This window comes from Citrus sinensis, chromosome 3 (assembly GCF_022201045.2).
Source record: "Citrus sinensis cultivar Valencia sweet orange chromosome 3, DVS_A1.0, whole genome shotgun sequence".
Classification (NCBI taxonomy): domain Eukaryota; kingdom Viridiplantae; phylum Streptophyta; class Magnoliopsida; order Sapindales; family Rutaceae; genus Citrus; species Citrus sinensis.
Genome location: NC_068558.1, coordinates 47,396,847 through 47,421,033, shown reverse-complemented (window position 1 = coordinate 47,421,033; position 24,187 = coordinate 47,396,847). Strand labels below are relative to the sequence as shown.

Genomic DNA, 24,187 nt, shown 5'->3' with positions numbered 1-24,187 from the left:
TCATATTTAATAATACTTCCTAAAAGTGGACTGCTCCAATTTAATTTGTGCAACAACAAATTTAATGAAGCTTATGTAATGATGCTTCCCAATATATATATATATATATATAGCAGTCTTGATTCATGCGAAAAGAAAACTCGCGGGAAGTCAACTTAGACCCACCCCGCTTTCATTCCCAAATTCCGAAAGAATCAAGTGGCCGACCATTGCGATTGCCTCGGACCTGGACCTGCTCTTAGATGTTGGAATTTTACTGTGTTGACATTATCACTACTTACTAGCATTGTGTGCCGCATGCGTATATGTCCATGGAGGTCCTTACTCTGAAGCCCATCATCATCATCCTAATCACAGGATATCAAATTTTAATTATTCAAGTAGAAGAGCGATAATTAGCAAGATTAATAAAAGTTGTGTGTGTTTTAATACAATCAATATGAACTGTTCTCGACGGAAACGATGCAGGATGTGATGTTTTTAGATTATTCTTTAAGGATAAACTAAACTAAATTCAAAGTTGATTGATTGATTCCCTAACCGCTAACTCGGTCAAATCTCGCTGAGTCGATGAATACTGAAAAATAACTAATAAGCAACCTAGAATTCACTTCATTGAAATAATTGATCACTAGTAACTTGTTAAAAACTTTAAAATTCTCTTCCTTCTCATCTGCATCAGAATTGTTATTAAAGAAACAAACAGTTAGAAGTTGATCTATCCTGTTGTCGATTCAAACATCCATCAACAATTGTATAGAAATATTTTTGGTGGTCTTTGTTTGGAATACTCTTGATATATTTTTTCAAAAGAAAAAATTAATAATAACAATAATAACTTTTATATGCATACAGTATAAGGCTTGGGATCTAAACAACCTTCACTGTATGCTGTAGTTTCCAAAATTCGTACAAAATCGTCCCATAGATTTGTGGGCGTTGAAATAACAAGAATAATTCCACATGATATGCAATTTAGGATGAAGGCCTAATAAGTAATACTGTAATAATAATAATGTACAGCAGGTACAGCAACAGAAAAAACTGAAAGCAGCTGTTATGCCGCCTTTAACCATCCGGCATCCACATATTAACCAAATAATCACAAATTGAACTCAAAACCATAATCTATATATGGTTTGCAAAAAATAGGGCATGAGCAAAGAAGAAAATTTTCAATGTAAATTTGCCTCAACATTCTCATAACTGACTTTGACTATCATTCATATTTATGCACATCTTTCTGTACCCCCTCTCCCCGGAAGAAAAAAACAAACCCCCAAGTTCTCCAAACGCATGAATTTTTAAAGAAACTATATGTCAAAAGCTAAAAACTAATGGTGTCTTGTGTTTGAGCTACGGAGGGTCACACCATGTAAAAATTTTGTATATCCATGTAAACTAAGTTTTCCGTCCGAGTTTCTAATCCAATCTTTGAGAAACGAATAAGCTGAAGGACCAACATTCAATTCCTGCAGTAATGAGTTAAAACAAATGGAGATGAATAATAAACATATACATGATGAATAATAATAATACATCAGTCAAAAAAAGTGGGACTTCAATAATTTTGAAATAAATGAGCATACCCTTGCCAATTCCTCTATTGAAATGACTCGGTTGCCCTCCTCCTCAAAATACTCGAAAGCAGTGGAAGCTATCTGTTCCCACCCTTCAAGGGCCTCCAATTGATGCGTGCTGATTGCAGCGGCGCAAAACTCTTCAAAATACATCTTCCTATAAGCAAGAGATTCCATCTGTAAATCAATGGACCAGAGTGAGATGTAGATAATTCAAATACATAGAAAACCAAATATTTCAGCAATATCATTAAAAAATAAATAAATAAATTCACAACACGCAGATAGACAAAAGGAACTCGATCAAAGTAAGTTAAAAACTTCTCTAGATGCGGATAATGAAATCAAGTATATTTCAAACCATCTATTAATGATGAAGGAAAATTGCTTTCATGTATAGAGACCCCCCCCCCCCCCCCCCCCAAAAAAAAAAAAGAAAACTAAATTGTGGTAAAAATTGAAAAATTATAAGATGCCTTACTGAACTAAGAACATCAGGAACCCTTGATTCTCTCATGGCATCAGTTGCATTTCGCCCTAGCACCTGCAAAAGAAAATTCCGATGACTACATATTTCTTTTAACTTCCAGATGAAAAAAATGAAAGACCATTAAAATAATGGTATGCAAATAAGCCATTCAACCAATTTCTTCCATATTTCATAAACCACTCTAGACTGGAAAAAGAAAATATTATAGATGAGCAGATTACCATTCTGAAATTTTCAAGAGATACGCTCCCATCTTTGTTTGGTTCCAACAACCTAAACTGAGCTCTAAGATACACCAACTCATCCTCAGTCAATGCTTTTGAAAGAGCCTGCAAGCACAAAGTATTAACAGAGAGGTGAGTGCACTAGACAATCTATTTGCTCTAACTTTCAAACTTCAGCCCCACGAAGCAAAATGTTAACCCAAAAGCTCCAGATAACCAATTAATATAAAGACCTTTCAATGATAGCAACTCAGGTTATTTCCATATTATTTTCATAAGAAACTCAAGGGTTAGCTCTGTAGGAAAATTGAGATTTTATTTATCATGAAAACAACTAAGAAACCCTACATAAATTTGTGATTAGAAATTATAATGTCGCCTGTTCTAAAAAATCTCAGTGGGAAATGCTAAGGCTCTCAAAATTATATACAATAAGCATGCCACTTAAATCAGCAAATATTTTTATGAAAATTACAAGAGCATGGACACGTAGCTGAATGAAATATCATTCATTTTGTTAAACAATACAATAGGTCAAGAGTCGCTTTGTCATATAATGGTCAACAGGATTAGGTGATTATTACACAAAGAAAATACTCCCTCCTCCCCACAACACCCAGTAAGAAGAAAAGGAGTGTGAATAGTATGATTATGCAAGAATGATACCTTTAGTGCCGCACGTTTGAAAGGTGTAGCATGAAGGTATGACTTTACCAACTTGAAGATCAATATATCCAAAGGTACTGGACGACTATCATCACGCAACCATGGGTGAGCTACAGTTGTACAATTGCTTTTATTAGTATTAAAACCAATTCCACTTGGTACATGAGCGAGCAATATTATGCTAAAAATAAAACATAGATAAATTTAAAAATATCTCAGATTTGAAACACTCCACAAAGGTATAATTGCAATAGCTGTCTTGTAAGCAGTCACACCAGCTATGCATAATATTTGAAAACAATACCATAGAAACAACCAAGCAGCTTCTCAAATAGTCCCCATTTTTGCATGGAGTTTGGGAGGCTATGTTTATCAACTTACCATTTAAATATATATTATATTTACAGATAAGAAGAATCCAATAATTTATAAGGAAATAAAGATGACGGCGATGATGAAGTTGCAAATCTAAATATACGACCAATCATTCAATACCTGCATACTATCCTAAAAGACAATATAGGAACCACCAACTTACTTAGAGCTTGAACGGCAGTCATTCTTTTCCTATAGTCCTTGTTCAGGAGTCTTTTTACAAAGTCCTTAGCCTCAGGAGAGACAGAAGGCCAGGGTAGATCGTCAAAATTGGGATCCGATCTTAGCACTGCTCGGAAAATTCCTGATTCCGTCCGTGCCCAGAAGGGCCGGCTTCCACATAACAAGATATAGCTGATCACACCTATGCTCCATATATCTGCTTCCAGACTATAGGACCTATGCAAGACTTCAGGTGCAACATAGTATGCACTACCAACAATATCATTAAGTCTTTCATCTGCATATACGTAGTAAAAAGTAAAAAGTTAAAAAGGATTTTCAGGCTTCAACTGACTAATATTAGGTAAAAGAGATTGCAAATGCACTCTGGTAGTATGAATCAGCAATATCACAACAACGGTGCATGCCCTGGAATCCATTAACTAAATTGCTAATGCTGATAATTCCCATTTTTTATTGTTTCTTCCTCTTTGACCTCAAAAGATAAGTTAGATATGCCAATAGTTCCGTAGTGCCACATACCATATTCGTCATCCAATATTAGATCCAACCTCTGGGCGAATCCAAGTTTGGTAAACTAAAATTTCCATAATCATGGCCCACAAAGGAGCCAGACCACTGATCCAAAATTATCCCTCTGACAAATTGTCATTTGGACACTGTCCCTCTAGACAGGAAAACTAGTAAGCCTATTAGTAGATTTAACTTCCCACTTACGTAATTTATGACGGAAAGGAGATAATGTGACACGTGCATAGAGAGAAGTTGTGAACTTCAATTACTACCTGGTCTGATAAAGTCAGAGAGACCAAAATCAATAAGCCTCATATCAGCATCATCACGTCCAGAAGTAAAAAGAAAATTCTGTTACAAACATGTGAAAGGTATCAATAAAAATTTATTAAATAGAGTGAGGGAAATGAGACACAACACACGACCTCTTTGCACACCCTCCAACCCCACCACACATGCTAAATAGAGAGCAACAAAAGCCCAAGTGTCACAATTCGAGTAACTTAAGAATGAATCACATAAAGACCTCTGGCTTTAAGTCACGGTGTACGACGCCTTGAAGATGGCAAAAGGCAACCACACTTAGAATTTGCACAACTATAGCTTTTGCATCCTCTTCTGTGTACCTTCCCCCCCTGCAGTAGAAAAAAAATCACCTAAGAATTTGAATGTTACAATTTCAATTATACACATGCCCATTTTCTTGTTCATAGAAGCTGAGTTGGTTCATTATGTTTAGAATATAATTTGCAAGTAGTTCTTCAATGCAGTCATAGAATACACAAAGTGCTAACTACATCATCACTGAAAGAGAAATATGATCAAGGGCAATTGTAAATCTAAAATCTGATATATCCCATTTATAATGGTATTTGAATCAAGTTTAGCAAATAGCTCCATCCAAGATGATGGTTCGGTGCTTTAGATGTCCATGTTATATACATCACTCTTATAGATTACTTCAGATATTATAAGACTGAAATAAAATGCAACGAACATTTGTACCTTGCTAAAATTCTATCTAGAAGTTCTCCACCCTCACACAATCTGCCAAGAGGAAAAATAAACTTTGTAAAGATTGCTACTAAATAAATTGTGGCAACCAAGAAAATGAGATCCTAACGTTGTTAGATAATATATCTGTAGCTAACTTCAGATAGAAGAAAAGAAATGACATACTCCATGACTATGTACACATTGTTCACATCCTCACAAGCATCACAGAATTTGACTAGATGCTTATGTCCTGACAATGCTTTCAATATTTTCACCTCCCTCCGCACATCCTCAATTGATATTGCTGTCGTCATCTGCCAAATAATTAAAGTAAAGATGTTGCGGTATCAACAAGCAATTATTAATAAATTTGAAAAGAGAAACAAAACATTTCATAGATTTGGCTGGTGTAAGAAATGCAATGTTAGATGGAAAACATCATTAATGTCTACATTTACTGATATATGCACACATTAATAAATCATTGATTACCATTAAGTAGAAGAGGCACAACTTCCGAGTTGCCCAAAAAGGGTGAAATTTTAATAAATTGATGACAAGATCCGTATATGTATTCCAGGATTTTGAGTAAAAGGGAATTCAATAAAAACCAACAACAGTACCCAAGCTGTATGACACTAACGTGCGAAAACACAAAGCAGGGTTTATAGCAATCAGTGAGAGACTATCTGAATTTCACAATCGGATAGCAAGGATCAGCTTTGGGTAGGGATGCCTTTTGAGTCATGCAAACTATGAAACATGAATTTTTTTTTTTTCCAATTAACTATGAAAGTTATGCCATAAATATTGTATCATGATTCTCATTTATTTACAACGATGAGTATATTTTAGGTCCATAACATCTCTCCATTTGAAATATTGAGAGAAATGAAAGCGAAGTTTAGGTAAATATTTATTGGTTCGTGTATGGTTGGCCAATAACTCATTATATGGTTATTATATAGATGGCCAATAACTCTTTCAAGCATTATGAAGCTAATAATCTGGTAGTAAAATATGCGATATATAAGTGAAAGGTTGACAACTGTGCATCAAGCAACATCATCACTCAGAAACAAGCAAACAGCATCCATTTTATGCTGCCATGTATTGCAATCAGGCTGAGACATGTCATTATAGTACATTCTCCCCCTAGCATCTAACACAAATTTGTACAGTATAATCTCGAAATGTAGAAAACAATAAACTCCATAACCTAGGTATTGCAAGAAAGATGCACCCAAAGCATCATCAAGAGATCCACAAACCACAATGTACTAATAAGGTTATAGCCAATTCAATCTCAGCCACCTCAACGAAATTTAAAAAAAAAAATGCAGCCCCGGTATGCATCTTTATTAATTTGGAAAAATGTCAATCTAGATCTACTGAGTTTGAAATAGTTTACAATGTCATACGTGATTATGCCATAATTTCCAACTTAGCAACTGCAGCTTCCGTCTAGAACGGAATACTACGACAACACATGACAAGCTCCAATTTGTGCTTCTTTCAACTTACGAATAAATTGAAATAGTGACCACTTGAATAACATCTTATTATGTTAGGCTGCAGCTACAAAGCATAGAACCTACCAATATAATTATCCATCAAAACTAGTTAGTTATCTTGTTTTACACTTTTACCTGAAAATGTATCTTAGATAACTAGAGGCTCTTATTTTTCACCAACTACGATAATAAGCCAAAATGTTGTGGAAGAAGTAATGTGCTTATTCTTTACTTTTACTCAATCTTATTCTTTTCCTTCCACTTCCATCAGATGCTCACTACCAATGAGATAAGGCACTTTGGATAACAACCTTTTTCTTTAGGAAGAATTTCACCAATGTGTCAACACGATACGAATCACATCAGATAGAAATATACACCATATGAAGCATCTCAGGTGCTTAAGGAACCTTTTTCTTTAGGGTGAACTAATGAGTTCCAGGTCATCATTTCTTTATTCTTAAAAAAGGAACTAACTAACCTTGTTAAACCTGGCATCTAGTTTGCTTACACTACTTAGCATACATACTATTTTCAATTATTTGCCTGTTTGTATTAAAGCTCCATGGCAACCCACCTCTTAACTATAACAGTCAGCTACATCTTAAATGAGAAAAATAGTGCACGAACTAATCTAGTGTAGTATAGATCCATTTCATATGTTTTTTCCCCTAGGATACCACATGCTCAGTAATAGACATTAATGAATTCCCAAGATGCATTCAACTTTTTCCCTTTCACATCTACTGTCCAGGTTTGTCAGAAAGAACCTGAGTAAATTTCAAAAGAACCCATCCGGCAAGGTGCTTATGAAAGATGCTTTAACTTACAAAATAAATGACAAAGGAAAAAGAAAAGGGACTTCAAAACAAATACGAGATGCAATCATTTAAGGTGAACAATATGTCATACTTCAGGGATGGTCAACAGGCATGAAAAATGGTTCTATCACAATTCCGTTTGTAAACTAGTACAATTAGATAATGATCGCCCCGGGGGGGTTGGGGCTGTTTAGATCTACACTACTGAACAAGGCTTTTTTTTGCTGTGTCTGCAACACTTGACCATGTGCATATCATGAAGCAACATGTCTATATTGCCATAGCACATTAAACCATTCATTATCAAACGTCTTTGAATCCAAGCCCTATATTCTCTTCAGGTAACGCAGGTCAAAATCGGACCTCCAAAACCAAACAGGGTTCCGATCTTCATGTTTGAACTTGCCATTTCAGTGACAAAAAGATACTGCTGAGTAGCACACTTGAAACAGAGTAAGCTCTGTAATATCTCCACATTGAATAACAAGCTGCCAGTCGCCCTTACACTTTTAGGCAAAAGATATCCTTGTCAAGCCAACAACAGCTTTGATTGTCATCAATTTATATACCAGTCAATTTATTTAAGTTTGTTCATCTAAAATTATTCACACTGCCACCATGTGCCCCAAAAGTTGGCAACATGGATAAAGTTACATAGCATTTGTCCGAACAAAAAGATCTCCACGTATACCAGTTATTCATCAAACCACTCCTAGCTTTTTTCTCATTTAATATTCTTATCAGTATATTTCTTCCTAAGCACATAAGGCTATGGCTCATTTAAGGAGACAAGGAACTCTTCAGAAGCTATTTAAGGTATGACATATTGGGAGTTGCAGAAATCTTGGATTTACCAGAGGTGCCGTTAATTTCTCAGATTCAGACAAAAGTGCTAATGTTTGTGGTGTCAACATTATTATCATTATTGATCACAATTGATGATTCTAGAGCTTCTAACAGCAGGCATAAACTTCTAAACTTTCATCCATCATTGTTCCAAAAAATTTTAAAACTAGAGACAAATATCTGAAACAGGAAATTCAAGCACAATCAAATATATCCTAAACAGACTAGTCTACTATTGGTATCAGAACCAGTCATTTGCATACATAGTTTTCACTTCTGATACAACCTGATAATCACATTGATAAAAGCGCACCATATTTTTGCTGTAAAAATAGTTAAATCCCCAAACAAGAACCAAACAGCGTATTTAACAAACTAAATCAATGTCTACAAGCCCGTACAATAACAACGGGAGCAATATTTTCAAATAATTGAATAAGAAAATTGAACTGAAAAACAAATGGACAGTAGCATTGTATTGTACCTTGGCTTTAGATATTATCTTGACAGCAACTTGCTGATCCTTGAGCTCACCCTTTTTACCTCTAGCAGAGCAAGTATGACCAAAATGGCCTCGCCCTACTTCCTTTCCAAGCTCATACTTAGCCCCAAAATTCTTGTTGTACCCGAAGCTCTTGTCGAGCGACTGCTCCGGTTCGGTTCCTCGCTCTTCGGGAATCGTACTTTCTTTTGGCTTCCCACCGCCAAGTCGCTTAGCTAAAGACGCCTTAATGTGTTTCGCCGGAGATGGCGGAGGGAACGGCCTTCTAAAAAATCTCCTCGGCGTCGACGCTCTAGCCGGAGACGGAGAGACGCCGGCAGGCAGTGGACTGGCCGAAACGCCGTGAGGATAAGGACTCGGCCAGGGGCTCGGGTGAGAGGACCGTCCCGGGGTATTCTTCACCGGCATGGAACCGTTACCTGGAGTTGACGGCGGTAACGGCGTTTGATTTTGATTGGCGGATACGACCATAGTCGTTGTGGTTGCGCTCGTTGTGGCGTCATTTTCAGTTGTTGGGATGGTCTTACCGTAACACTGCCCCATCGTAAGGAATCCAGCACCGGCTTCTCGTCCGATCGAGACTCAATCAAAGTCCACACATCGGACGGTACAAAATCTCCAACACGGATCTGATGATCCCCGGAATTTTTTTTCTTTTGAAGTAGCAAGAAACACGATAGAGTATAATAATAAAACAGAGAGAGATCTACGGCGAGAAAACGATAAAATAAGAGAATTTTTGAGTCAGAGAGAGAGAGACTGAGACAGACAGACAGGGAGAGAGAGAGAGAGAGAGAGAGAGAGAGAGAGAGAGAGAGAAAGCTCTGCTCAGAGAGTAGAGTTAAACAGGTCGAGCTGAAAAATTAGTTGGGGAATTATATGCAACATCACGGCACACAAAAGGGAAATAATCTACCGACGTTAGATTTTTAGAATCACAATTGGAAAGTGAAAATCATCCAAGCGAAGTTCATGATCTGCGACGTGGATTTTCTAATTAGGAAGCTTCAATTTCGGTCATAATGTCTTCTATAGTGAATGTTTCTATTTTCTTTTGTTTTTTTTTTTTTGTTTTTCTTTTTCGCTTCCTTTTGTTTACAAAGTACTTTTCATTTTGTCTTTTGCTACTTTTCTTGCCGTTATTTTATTTTTTTATGTTAATTAATTTAAAAAAAAAAAAAAAGCGATGGTGGTTTTCTATCTTCTGTTGTTTAGTGTACACATTGTCCTCATGCACTGCCATTTTTTACCATTTTGTTTTGCCTACGTAGGGGTAATTGGGTAATTTCAGTGACAAATGGGCATCCTCAGTTGGTTGTTGTTTTACTTAAATGCCGTGTTGGACACGTGGCGCCTTGTGGGTTTAAGTGCGCATGGCAGACCCGTGGACCGAGTAGCATAAACAGAGTCCGCTGATTGGGTGGTTTTTTGAGAGAATCGGAGAGCTGACGAAGACGAACATACACACCCTGAACCGAAGGTTCTAACTTCTAAGCGGGCCAGAATTAAGTGCTGGTGAAGAAGAAAACTGAATCCAATATGACAAAATCACAGCCGTTGATTTCTTTCTTCCCTTTCCCCTTTGTTAGTCTTTCAATGGGAAATCTAATTTGATCGGTGTGTGATTTTGCCCTGGAAAGCACTTTATTTGCAAATTTGCATGAATGGATGACGAGAACTTATGGAAACTTGTCTTTTTTTCCACTATTAGGCATTCAATTTTATAAAAAGAATCTTATCTAAATATGACAAGTCAATAAATTTGCTTCTAAGCAATTAAAAGTTTTCCGCGTGATTTGAATGTGTCAAAACAAAAATAGGAAAATGCGAAATAAATATAATAGCACAAAGATGTGACGAACATTATGATGATGCAGCCATATATGATTATAAGGCTGAGAAAATAAATGAGTTAAATCAAATTGGTAAATTTTTGTTTTATTCAATTTATTTTTTAGTTCAGTAATGTTGAAATTGATTCACAGTAAAATACTGTTGATAACCGTACAATCATAAACATAAATATTAAATTTACACTTATTGTTATAATCTTATAATTATCATTTGTGCTTCACGGTAGAGCATCTCTACCATAACTAGTGTAGATGAATGACACTTCATAGTGTGTTTTGTCCCGAAAATATGGCTCAGAGGCAACAAATATATTATATTAAATTGATAACGCAAAATTAATTGAGTTTAATTTAATTCCCCCCAACACACAGACATATAGAGGGAACTGAAGATAAATTAAACAAAACAAGAATTTAATGGCATGACTCATGAGCATGAGCTAACTTGATCGACAAGAGGATTTGATTATTTTAATCAGAGTCTTTATACCCTAATGTTTGTTTGTATTAAATGCTACACATAAAGTTACAGGGAAGAAGAAAAACAGAAACAACGAAGTTGTAAAACCTACCCTCCTGGCTGTATTACATGGTAGTAAATTTTATTACTCAAGTCGGTTAAGTCTAGCCCTCAGGCTTATTTATTAAATGTTTGAATTTTAAAATTTTATTAATTTAAATAATTTTTAATTTTATTTATTTTCTTTTATAAATTATGTTTAATTTTTCAAACATTAACATTTGAATAGAAAATGTGAACTTTTATAATTTTTATTTGAATGAAAAGTAAATAATAATTTATTTCAAAAATATCTATGTTAAATATACTAATTTTCTAAACTATAAAAATCTAATCATTTCTTTATTTATAAGGATATGAATGTCAACTATATTTTTTTAATTTAAAAAATAAATAAGATGTCACTTATATTTAAATATTACTAAAAAAAAAAATCAAACATAACATTCAAACATTTGTATTCAAACTTAAAAAATATTCAGATTCATAAAGATTTTAAATAAAACAATAAAGGCTACCTAAATTTCTAACCCAATGACTACAGACCAACAAACCAGCCTGGAACCACTGCTATATCGTGTGCATTCAATATACGCTGCTGTCAAAGTTTTATTGCACTGTTTTATACAATTTCGGGAAAAAAAAAAGGGGGGGGGGGGGAAGAAGAAGAGAATTAAGGTTTAAATTTATTGTCTTGTTTGGTCCAAAAAAAAAAATAATAATAAATGAAAAATAAATTGGACAAGAAATAAAAAGACTGATGAACTGAAGAGTGAAGACAGAAGTGGGATATGAAAGCCCAGCCGCAGCAGATAAAGCTGGAGGACACTCTTTCTTACGCTGCAATGAACTGAAGCCATGAGAGGCTCAGCACTTTTACGTTACGCTGCTCCTCAGTCTTTACCTGTGGAAATTTATTGCTATAAATGAAGACTGGTAGAGGCTGCTGAAGTGAACAAGCAAACTCGAGACAAATAGGGGAGGGGCGGGGGGACCCATTGTTTTATTACTTACTGTTAATTGTGAATATGGACCGAACCCAAAAAAACCAAAGAAAATATCATTATTATTTTTTTTTTCTTCCCAACATAGATAATGCTGCAGCAAAATACGAGTAAGTTTGTCTTGCGAATAACAAATCAGGAAATGTGTTGACGTTACAGTTGTTGGTTCGACCGAGATGGGGAGATTTGCACGATCAAATTCTTTCTATTCGCAGCATTATATATATCCGACCGGACCCATCCAAACACAAACAGCCGATCCAAAAAAGAACTCATGCCAATTGCATGCCCAGATCCATGAATAAAGAATCTATTCGCAGTAAACCCATCAACGTTCAAATCCAAGACCTGGTCGTTTTGTCGAGTTTTGCCCCCTTTTAAGCTGGTCTCGTCACTTCTCTCGTGATGCATGCGCGAGTTTCGATAAAATTTCAAGAGTTGAGTTCCTAAAAACCCCTTATAATCCTTGTAAAATCTCACTTCTTATTTCAATAGCATCAACTTTATTAAAATTATGAAAAAGGATGAAATATTATAATATAACTAATTATATTTTAAACATACTTTTTAATAATAAAAAATTGGGTAATTTATTATTTCATTGTGTCAAAATTAATTTGAGTTTACTCAAATAAAAAATTAATCATATTACAAATCAAAATTTAAAGATGGGAGAGTTCATAATTTATGGTTGTGAACATATTTTAATTTAGTTAAATTCAAAACTGTCTTTTTATGTAATTTACTCTAACGACAGTAGCATGATTTAAAAAAAAAAAAAAAAAAAAGCTTTACAAGGATTTTAAGGGAGTGAGAAAAGTAACACTCGTTTCTCAAGTATAATATGGGTCAAAACTTTGAGGCCCATTAACACAGGCCGATGATCATCATTTATTGGCAATAAGAAGAGTAGTGCTACTCACCCCTCAAAAATCATTTTGTACGAGTAGAGTTATTGGCACCCCTACATTATTCTTACAAAATCTCACTTTAAATAAAATTATAATTAAGAATAATTAAAAATTAAACACATATAGATTTTTTTTCCAGCAAATTACTTAATTCATTATCAATCATTTTTAAAAAAAAAATCTATATGTTACTTCCTATTTAACTAAAATAAATTGTACAAATTTAGAATAATCTATTGTTCTCTTTTGATTTCTTATTGATTAAATATTTTTATACTTCAAATTTCTCTGAAATTATAATTTAAAATATGTGTTATTTCGGCCAATGATTAACACTAAAAAAATTATCACCCATATAAATTTTTAATTTGTGTGTACAGTAATATAAAATTGAAAATAATTAAAAAATAACACAATAATACTTTTAAGTTTTAACAATAAAAAAAATCAAATGAAAATTGAGAACTTAGAAAAGTGTATATAAAAAAAGGATATTTTCGAAAATAAAATTAATATAACTAAAAAGGAGATTTTATGAGAATATCATATGGGTGCCAATAGTCCAACTCTTTTTGTAAACCGGTAAAGTGCTCTTACGAAATGGATAATTTTTAAAAACCTCCCCTGAGGTTTGGACTTGTTGCAAGTAGATGGCGAGAATCTGTTTATTTGTAAAAAATCCCCTACCGTCAGTTAACTTTAACATTGACCGTTAGTTGACTGTGCAAAGACAATATTACCCTCAACAACAATTTGTAGACGGAAATAACTAAAAAAAAAATTTAAAATTGTTGGCGCGAAAAGTACAAACCCTATTTTTTGACAATTTTATCCTTGTCAATTCCAAAAATTTACAATATCATAGGTAAAGATTATAACTATTTTATTTTCAAGTTTTTAATTTTATCTTTTTTGTAGAAACTTTAAGAAAATATCAATAATTTAAAGAGAATTTTTAAAATTTTTAATTTTATCTTTCTTGTAGGAACTTTAAGAAAATATCAATAATTTAAAGAGGGTAAAATAACCAATAATTTTAATTTTTTTTTAGTTATTTCCGTCTACAAATTATTATTAAAGGTAATATTGTCTTTGCACAGTCAACTAACGGTCAATGTTAAAATTAACTGACAGTAGGGGGTTTTTTACAAATAAATTAATTCTCGCCATCTACTTGCAACAAGCCCAAACCTCAGGGGAGGTTTTTAAAAATTACCCCTTACGAAATCTACTAAGCCCAAAAAGGAAAAATAAGGGGCTTTAAGAGGAGTTTTAAAGGGTGCAAGTAATAGTAGTTCCACTCCACTAAGAATAGCCCATCAACGAAACATTGCCCAATCGGAAACCAAAATCCAAGATTGCAGAAGACGGCCATGCCAATTGCTAATGTTCCTTGATTAATTTGTTAATATTTAGTGCATGTTTGATATAACTTATCTTATGATCACAGGTATTTATTTAGATTCTATTTGGTATTAAAATGCTGTGAAAAAAAATTATAACTATAAAATAAAAGTTAATAATAAGTAGTAAATATAATTTAAAATAATAATTTTAACAAAATTAGCAAGAGATAATAGATTTTTTTTCATATAAGTATAAAGTTAAATCTATTTTACTTTTAAACTACAATTGTCCAACCTGAATTATAAATGGGGATTTAATCTCAAAAACTCTTTTTAAAATTATTGTTGTTCTTTGATTTTACTTTGAATAAATATTTTCCAAAAAATATTTGGTCACTACTAGCAAAAATCCAGAGTAGAGAGAGCTTTATTAAAAAGTTAAATTATTTGAAATGTCCATTATTTGGTTTACATTCTTATTTCGTTCATTTAATAACATAATTTTAAAAACTCGACCCCTAAAGTAATCTTACAATTTTAGGTAAAAACTCTCATTGACAACTAGGACAACTAAAAATGGTAAAATCCTCTATGGGTTTGGAGGCCCCGCCTAAAATGGGGTAAATTTTGAATAATTTTTAGAAAATGAAGTGAGGAATGAAGAATAATCCCCAAATTCTTAATGGAGTGGGGTTTGATTTTGCACTCCCTACCCCACCCCCAACCCAATCCCTATTATATATAAATTTTTAAAAAAAATTATTTTATCAATTACGATGATGGTTAATAATTTTTTTAATTTTTATATAATATAAGTAGGATATAACTAAAAGAAAATCTTACAATAGAATTCTTATTTAACCTAAAACATTGTTACATTTTTTTTTTCTTAAGGCGGTGCTCTCTTCAAACATTTTTCAGTTTTGATATTATTTCAATACATCATTTCAATTTTTTGGAGACTTTTTAAAATAATTTAAATATTTTATAATATGGTGATGATTTTATTTGTGTCTCTAATCTTTAATTTACTGAATTCATGTATTTATACTTACTATAAAATAAGTAAATATGGAATGGGGTGGGGATGGAAAAATCATTCCCCACATGGGATTTCCCTCTCCCACCCCACCCCATTGCCATCCTTATAGACCACTAAAAAAAAAAAAATTGGGTAAAAACTCTACATGAATAAGATATAATTAAAAAAAAATTAAACCAAACAAAGTGTTAATACAAAATTTCAGCAAAACCATTTCAAATTCAATTAGCCGATGCCAAACCCCTAACATCATCATACCTTAAAAACTTAAACCCTGTCGCTGTGAAAATATTGCTGGTAAAAGTGCCAGAAAAAAAGTGTATTGACAAGTTATAGTTTCTTAAAATAAATAATTAATCAATCAAAATTTTAGCAAATTAATCCACTGGTTATCTAGCTTTGACTAATAACCTAATTAATAACTTGTATAATTAAATGGCTTAAATCTCAAACCAAAGATTCAGTAAGAATGAAGTTCATTTTAGTTGATGTTTTACTTAAGGCCATACACGGATGATATCATTTAACCTAACCTCCCAGTCTCACGCCATAAAGGATCATAGATTGTGGAGTAGCTTGAAAGAAACTGATAGAAAACTAACCCGATCATAGAAGAAAATGCCTCGCTTCCTGTCCTTTTACATCTTCTTTTAATTTGCATGTGTGAGTATGTATCTGCTATGATTTGATGACATCAAGCAAATAAACTAAAAAATAAAATCTTTTTTAACTAATGCAAATACTATGTAATTTGGTAGGATATAGGTGTGAAGCATCATAATCGTCATCAATTAAATAATTAATCGATTTGTAATTAAATGTCGAAATATAAACCCAAGTAAAGATATTAGACCTCAGGGCATCGGTAATCTTTTATATTACAAGTTTCAACTGAATTTGACATCCATCGTTTACCTGACACGATTTCTTGGAAGTCGGATGGAAACTTTCAAACTTAATTTGCTGTGGAGATTAGTCCAAAAATACATATACATAGAGATTAATTATTTAAAGAATTAAGCCCTATTGGTCCACTATATAATTAATATATTATATTGTTTTAAACGTAATGGCCTGTCACAAATATCATATAATTAGAGCTAGCAAAACAAGTCATCGAGTCGTGTTCGTGTCGTGTCAAATTTAGGTCGACCCAAACCCGACCCATTTAATAATCGTGTTAAAATATTGAGACATAAACCCGACACGGAAAAATAATCGGATTACCCAATAATCCGCTTAATATCTATACATTAAATAAAATTTACATCAAACATTTACACATTGTCATACGTACATAATTTATCAATATTATAAAATGTACATATCTACCAAAATATTACACATTTACACTATTGAAGTTTTAATTTTATATATATATATATAATGTTATATATCGATATTATAAAATATACATGTCTAACAATATTTTACACATTTACATTATTGAAGCTCTAAACGTATATAAAATTTTATAAATAAAATATTGTGTTTATATTCATCTTTTCAAAAAATAAAAATAAAAGAGAGAATCATCTCTAATATTTGAGTTTTGATAACAAGTACCTACAAATTATTTAAAAATAAAAAATATAATCGGGTCATTTATCGAGTAAATGGGTTAAGAACTTTAACCTTAGTCTGATACGGAAAAAATCGTGTCGACCCGAACCCAACCTATTTAATAATCGTGTTAAATTCAACAACTCATATCTATTTATTCATGTCGTATTCGTATCAAGTAATCGAATCGTGTCAAATTTGACCAGCTCTGCATATAATACAGGTCTCCCCTTTCATTGTTGTCATTTGGAAGCATGCAGCATGGGAAAACATTGAACGGATTAAAGAGTCAAATCCATGAGGTCAAATTGCCATGTTTGATCGATTACTGATTCATCCTGAACCTGAAGTTATGCTAAGCGTGGGACTAAATAAATAAATAGAAATTTTCCAGAAGATAAGACAAGCATTCATAAGTACTGTATTATTAGGATCTGCCGGCTTGTCTTATCACGTGTTATTAAGGAATCTAGTACTACAAGATCAATGTGTTTTGATTTTGGAAGACAATTGTAACTTGTAAGCATTCTGAATAGGTACTTTCTGATGTAGGATTGAATTATAAATAAAAACAATACAAAGAAATGGGCAAAAAAATATACTCTAATAATTATTAGACCAAATCATGATTGTAAGTGCCCGAGAGACAGAATGACTGACAATCTATCCCTGCAGTTATCACATAATACCCCCCCTATATCTCTTATATCGAAATTTTTTTCTTCAGAAAAAAATAATAATCATTTTATGGCCGAGATAAGGATTTTAGAAAAATATTTTGGCATAAAAAAGTAATTAATATAATAAATTATGAAAACTACTGGAGAGATATTCGACAAAAAGCTAAATTAATAATGAATTACGATTCTTTCTTTCTTTCTTTCTTTTTTCTTTTTCTTTTTACCTGCATAATTTAATGAAAAAAAATGGCTTAATTATCAACGTGAAACATAAAATTCACTGCAAACAAACAAAGAGTGGATCCTTATTCAAAACTAATATAGAGAGAAATTAAAATGAAATAATCTCCGAGAGAACCATTCGACCGGGTGATTGATAAATTAATATTTAAAAAACTTTACTTACGAATTTAGTTATGAGGATATATAAAGTGGCCACCGCAACCATCAAATTGAATCCGTGGTCCCACTCGCTCTTGGGAATTGGGGACCGCAGTCCCGCAGTCCATATGTATGTACGTGTACAGAGTTTACAAAAGCAAAACCCACCGTCAGATCAACGTCTAGCAGAGGTGTCGGATAGCTGTGGGTTGCATGAAAATGTTCACGTGCCAATATGCCATGACTGTTTTTCTACTGCTTATTCATTACTATATATATTATTGGATTGGTTATTATCGGAATACGATGAGCGATTTTATGTTTGGAATGATATGGAAATAGAATGGCATCAAATTTATGGGACCTGAAGCTGGAGGTTCTTTTATTGCATTAATTAATGGTGAAACTGCACGATGATTAAGTGACTGCGTGAGCCCACGGTGAGTTTGAGTTTGGGAACAAGAAAGGAACAATTCACATGTGACCGTCTAATATAATGTCAGGATTCGGGAACTAGATAACAAAACAGCGAAAAGCCTGCCAATTCTTCATAGACCCTAAAATTAAAATATACAGATCCGGACCCTCGTTCCCAAGGCGACTTCGTACACGTGTGTTGTTTATTGCTCAGTGCTCGCAAAAAATCTTGAAATCTCTTCTATAAAAAAATCTTACCGAAAGTAAACAATTCTTTTCCCTTTCAAATATATATTTATATTAGGGTAATGCTAAGTTACATGCATGTACCTTACAATCCTCTCACATAAATAGTATATGGATACTATTAATGTAAGATGGTTGTAAGGTACATGCATCTAACTTAGAGGGATCCTTTATATTATTCGAGAATCCAAGCAAAAGCTACGCTCGCTAGCCTTTAATCAGTCCAAAACTGAAAACCCACGTTACCACCACCTTCTTATTATATTCTCTTGAATTATTAGCAGCAATAAACTTTCTTTAATTTGAAGTCCATATATAACATATAACAGCACCTCGAGATCGTGTACGTGTATATATAATTAACTAACAAGAAAATTAATTAACTAATTGCCATGCATATCCACGTTAATTTGTAACGACCGATCTTGGAACAATCGTTCTCGCTTAAAATTTAAGAAAAAAAAAAGGAATTAAAATCGTCTCTTTAATTGCTTGAATCACTGAATTTCATTCTACCAGCCAAGAAGAATAGAGACCCGTGACCGGTTGACCACAACAGACCCTTAAATTAACGTAAAATCACCACTTTGTAGTTTAGTTACTTATTCACCCTCCCTCGAATTCGATCGTAAAGCAAAAACACTTAACCGAAGAAGAAGAAGAAGAAGATAAAAAGATAAAATATTATTTGTATCTTTGTTTCAACTTGGCTACTCAAAACTCTGAAAAGATAAAATATAATTTTGAATAAGAGAAAAAGGAAAGTTGTACTGCTAATTATTAGATAAGCAAACACGAAGTAAAAAGCAAACGGAATGTCTCCATCAGCACTCATCACCATAGCCATTAGCCACTGGCTGTCTATCTATCTAGTACCTCCTTCTGCCAAAATCATTCCTCTTTCTCTCCTTGAAGCAATCTCCATTGAATCTCAGTTTCTTCACCCCACCAAACCCCGCCACCTCACCCCCTTCTTTATAATTAACTCTTTTCAGTTATCACCCACATTCATTGTTTACTATTTTCATTTTCATTTTCATATTCCCTCCTCATCCTTTCACTGCATGTATACAAATTAAGTAATTAGAGTTTCAATGACTCGACACTTTCGATCCAAATCTTGCGGATTTGTTGGACTCACTGAGTTCAACTCCCCTCCTCCGAGTCCTTTCTTTCACCACAGTAACAGGAACAACGACTACGACGACGAAGAGGAGGAGGAGTTCGAATGCGATACTGATACTGATAATGATAATGAGGGTTATGATAACATTTCGGGAAGCCCTTTATCGACACCGTTTATAATAAACCCAGGGTCAAGATTTGGAGGAGTAAACGGAGATGGGCAAAGTGGTAATTCCACCTCGACTCACCACCACCACCACCACAACAACCAGTTTCAGATTCGTGATATTTTGGTAGCCGCTTTGAGGAAGTCACTGGTCACGTGCAGTGTTGAGGGAGAAGATGAGGCTTCCATGGATATTAGTTGGCCAACCGAAGTGAGACACGTGTCTCATGTGACTTTCGATCGTTTCAATGGGTTTCTCGGTTTGCCTACTGAGCTTGAGCCCGAGGTACCACGAAAAGCGCCTAGTGCCAGGTCCGTCTGTAGTATTTGAATTTCTTTCGATTTGATAGGTGCTAGTCTTTCATTATTTTCCAGTTATATACATATATATACACATTTTCTAATGCTTATCATATTTTGAAATGTTGTTTGATAATTTGATTTTTTTTTCTTTATTATTAATTAGCCAGAATTGTATATAAATAATTCTGATATGCGGCATCCAATTTACTTCTGTACAGTATCATTATTAATACTCTAACAGATTTGTGAAAGGAAGGGAATTAACCGTTGAAGTTTATGTTTAACTATCAGTTGTCTTTAAGCACTGCTCTGCTCATCAGGATAGATGCAAGAGTGGGAACTGTACAAACCTCAATGGAGCGGTTGAATTTTCGTGGGACATCTGATTATAAACCACATTAAATATCTATATAGTTTATAGCTGTATATTCCTTATACGCCATCCAATTAGAAAGAGGGATTCCAACTGTATCAGTGGGGTTAGCTAAGGAAATTGTTGTACATCATAATGGTTACTTCATGACTTTTGTCTCGTATGTACCTGCATATTTGCTTTTAATTAATTAGTGTTATGTAATCTGCTGTATTTCCTGTTGCGGTTTGGTGTCAATTGAAGAATTGGATAATTTAAGTGCTTTTATGCTTTCCTGGAATATTGCCTCTAAACAAGATTATTTATGCGTTCAAGTGCTCTATTTATATCGTCTCTCCACACATGTCCTAACCGCGAGAAAAATTAGAATACGTTGAAGGTATTATATCAGTTATATAACAAGTAAATGATGTTATGTCGTGTGTTTGTTTATTTTGAAAAATTAATATGGAAATGGCAGTTATATTAAATTTTATTGCTCATGTAACATGTGCACTAGTTGGTTATATAATCTCAGATGTACCGTAGACTATCTCACTAACCTCTGCTGGTACTATATGAGATTAAACTATAATGTGTCAGATCGACGCAAGACAGTTACACAGAAACAAGTCAGGGATTTATGTAGCCTGTGCCTGTAGGGATGTGTCGTGTGTGCATGTGGTAATGATTTTTGCCTTAAATTATCTGCCGTAATGATTTTTGCCTTCCAAGAATAAACATCCAATAAACATATTTTTTTTTAAATAAATTTGATTCTTAATGGCGGATCTGGGTAGGTGGTTTGTTATATGAATATACTGGAAGTTAATTTCTGTTTCATCGTTTATAATCCTCTGCATTCATTTTCTTTTTTTTTTTTTTTTGACCCAGCTGGCCAGCTTCATACGCGTTTTTCATCTTTCATTTAACTTACATCATATTCTTCTTTTTTTGGTCCAGTGTAAGTGTATTTGGAGTTTCTGCAAAGTCTATGCAATGTTCTTATGATGACAGAGGGAACAGTGTGCCTACAATTCTTCTCATGATGCAAAGGCATTTGTATTCAGAAGGCGGCCTTAAGGCATGTTTATGCTTGTACATCGGTTTTAACTTTTATTGGTACATGTTATACAAAGTTAAATGGTTTTGATCAATGCTTTCTTTATTTCATGCAGGCAGAAGGAATATTCCGAATAAATGCTGAGAATAGCCAAGAAGAATATGTGCGAGATCAGCTTAACAAAGGTGTAGTACCTCACGGAATAGATGTCCATTGCTTGGCAGGTTTGATAAAGGTATGCTTACATGATCATGCTATATCTTGCATTTATTTACATTTAGAATTGATGTATTTTGCTAAACACTAGAAGGAACATGTCAGTTTATTGGATTTGAAAGAATTAATCTTTGGTCTTGACATAATAGGATAGAAAGTTCAATAGACAATTTTAAGTTTTTGATTTAAAATGGAACTTTTGATAGATTTACTCTACATCATTGTTCACGATTTTTTATTCCTCAATTGATTCATATTTGGGTTGATGGGTGTTTGTTTCTCTGATTCTTCGCAGGCATGGCTTAGAGAACTTCCTACTGGGGTACTTGATTCTCTTACGCCAGACCAAGTAATGCACTGCAACACAGAAGAGGACTGCACTCAACTTGTGAAGTTACTTCCTCCATCAGAGGCAGCTCTGCTTGACTGGGCTATCAATTTGATGGCAGATGTGGTGCAGCACGAACAGTACAACAAGATGAATGCACGCAACATTGCTATGGTTTTTGCGCCAAACATGACTCAGGTTAATTTCTTCATTGTTTCATAACTTCCACTGTTTCATTTCATCGTTCCGACTCATGAGGTGTCGCTAGTTGGTTGCTATAATGCCACACCCATCTACAGAAAGAACTTCTTGTGCTTCTGCCAACAATTTAGCAGCCTTATTTTGTGATTATAGCCATCCATGCATTACGGCTGTGGTCTAATGTGGTCTCACAAAAGAAAGAAATATTTTTGATGCAGATGGCTGATCCTCTGACAGCCTTAATTCATGCCGTGCAAGTGATGAACTTCCTCAAAACACTTATCTTAAAGATCCTTCGAGAAAGGGAAGAAGCAGCTGCCAAGGCTCGGTTGCTCTCACCATGTTCAGATTCTCCCAACAACAAGAATGATTCACATTTGTCAAATATAAAGACAGATCCGGAGGTGGAGGTTCCATTAGAGCTAACTGATCAGGATTCTTGCACCCCTGAAGGACCTGAAATTAGTAAGTTCTCAAGGGCTGTGACTTTGGGTAGACTGGAATCTGATGCTGAGGAGAAATTTTGGAACTTCCATGAGAAAAGTGTTGGGGAAGAGGACATTGAGTCAGTCTCAGACAGCAGCAAGCCTGCTTTATGCGAGAGAGAGACGGGAGCATCAGAAAATGGGTTTGGAGTTGGATACAACAATGGGGACTGGCTAAGCTTAAGACGAGGAGTGAGGAGACTATGCAGGCATCCTTTATTTCAGTTAGGTAAGCCAGCTAAGAAGACTAGAAATCTTGGCATTGTAAATACTGAAGAAGGAGGTGAAGAAGAAACATGTGCATGATTACATACACAGTTGTTCTTCTCTTGTTCTGTACCATTTTCTGTGTTTGTGAGTGAGTCTTTGTCTGTGTAAAAGTTAATGTAACAGAATAGATGTTTTAGTGTTTTGTCTAAAGTCTAGTCAAAGAGCTAAAAAAGGGAAAATAATGTTGTATGTTTAGTGACACTGACTTATGCTTTAGGTTAAAATGAGCAAGTACATTTGGGGGGTTAATCCTCTTCTTGTCTGATTTATTACATAGTCAGCCTCAATTAGGATCAATATTGGCAACTGGAAAGCTACTGCTTCGCCACTAAGCCAAACGGGTCAGTTGGGCCTTGAAAGTCGGCCCAACTTTTTTCAAGAAAAATAATTGGCTTCGAATGTTTCAAATATAAAATTATTCGGTGAATTTTTATACTTAGGTTTCGAAAGTCATTGATTTTTATCCTATAAGCTTTAATTTTACCAAATACAATAGTTATTACAACCTTTTTTTTATAACAATTATAACTAAAAAATTACAGTACCTCATTACCAAACAAATACTTAATCCATATAATTTAAGCAAATTATCTAATTAATCTGTGTATTTTAAAAAATTAATCAAACTTGAAGATTCTAATTAATCTAATTAATTATTCTCTATAAGAGAAAATTCTCATTTTACCCTCAAACTTGAAGATTCGTACCTCAACCTCAATGATGATTGGATTGTGATGGCATGAAAGTTATTTGATTGTTAGTGTACCGTTATGACACAATTGGTCTTAATGAGTGGGTGCGTACATTGAGGGCACCTTTCGCTTTCAAGCCTGCTGTATGGTCGGAAAATTGAGCAAATACTATAAAATCCCATATCACAACAATAAAATTTAACGTATTTTATTTACACTCCTCGTATCAACTAACAGAGTAACAGAATCAGGCTACCGTGCTACAGTTGCATCTAATCGTTGGATGCAGTTAAATTGGTGGAGTCTACTGACA

The 24,187-nt window shown here is 34.0% G+C and overlaps 2 protein-coding genes across 3 annotated transcripts; one reads left to right on the top strand and one right to left on the bottom strand.

The window, feature by feature from the left end:
* Window positions 1-9,795, bottom strand: LOC102615289 (CDPK-related kinase 3). Of its 2 annotated transcripts, none has more exons than XM_025092534.2 (11): window positions 8,693-9,795; window positions 5,211-5,341; window positions 5,037-5,078; window positions 4,558-4,666; window positions 4,304-4,382; window positions 3,499-3,795; window positions 2,961-3,070; window positions 2,292-2,399; window positions 2,062-2,124; window positions 1,590-1,757; window positions 1-347 (listed from the first exon to the last, which is right to left on the bottom strand). In XM_025092534.2, the coding sequence occupies exons 1-11, from the start codon at window positions 9,251-9,253 to the stop codon at window positions 195-197; spliced, it is 1,821 nt and encodes a 606-aa protein (XP_024948302.1). In that variant the 5' UTR covers window positions 9,254-9,795; the 3' UTR covers window positions 1-194. The 2 variants fall into 2 exon arrangements, with proteins under 2 accessions (XP_024948302.1, XP_006491344.1); XM_006491281.4 differs by lacking the exon at window positions 1-347 and adding an exon at window positions 982-1,472 and having other exon boundaries at window positions 8,693-9,788.
* A 9,671-nt stretch (window positions 9,796-19,466) lies between these two features.
* LOC102615569 (rho GTPase-activating protein 3) lies at window positions 19,467-23,454 on the top strand. Its single transcript, XM_006491282.4, has 5 exons — window positions 19,467-20,276; window positions 21,583-21,703; window positions 21,798-21,917; window positions 22,194-22,424; window positions 22,646-23,454. The coding sequence occupies exons 1-5, from the start codon at window positions 19,768-19,770 to the stop codon at window positions 23,216-23,218; spliced, it is 1,554 nt and encodes a 517-aa protein (XP_006491345.1). The 5' UTR covers window positions 19,467-19,767; the 3' UTR covers window positions 23,219-23,454.
* Window positions 23,455-24,187: the final 733 nt, after the last annotated feature.

Excerpts from the sequence above, each read along its gene's own strand:
- LOC102615289 (XM_025092534.2), bottom strand. The coding sequence starts at position 9,253 with ATGGGGCAGTGTTACGGTAAGACCATCCCAACAACTGAAAATGACGCC. Across the intron at positions 4,383-4,557 it reads ACCGTGACTTAAAGCCAGAG|AATTTTCTTTTTACTTCTGG; the intron begins GTCTTTATGTGA and ends TGTTTGTAACAG. Across the intron at positions 2,125-2,291 it reads CTCTTGAAAATTTCAGAATG|GTGCTAGGGCGAAATGCAAC; the intron begins GTAATCTGCTCA and ends TTTCTTTTGCAG.
- LOC102615569 (XM_006491282.4), top strand. The coding sequence starts at position 19,768 with ATGACTCGACACTTTCGATCCAAATCTTGCGGATTTGTTGGACTCACT. Across the intron at positions 21,704-21,797 it reads ATTCAGAAGGCGGCCTTAAG|GCAGAAGGAATATTCCGAAT; the intron begins GCATGTTTATGC and ends TATTTCATGCAG. Across the intron at positions 22,425-22,645 it reads TTGCGCCAAACATGACTCAG|ATGGCTGATCCTCTGACAGC; the intron begins GTTAATTTCTTC and ends TTTTTGATGCAG.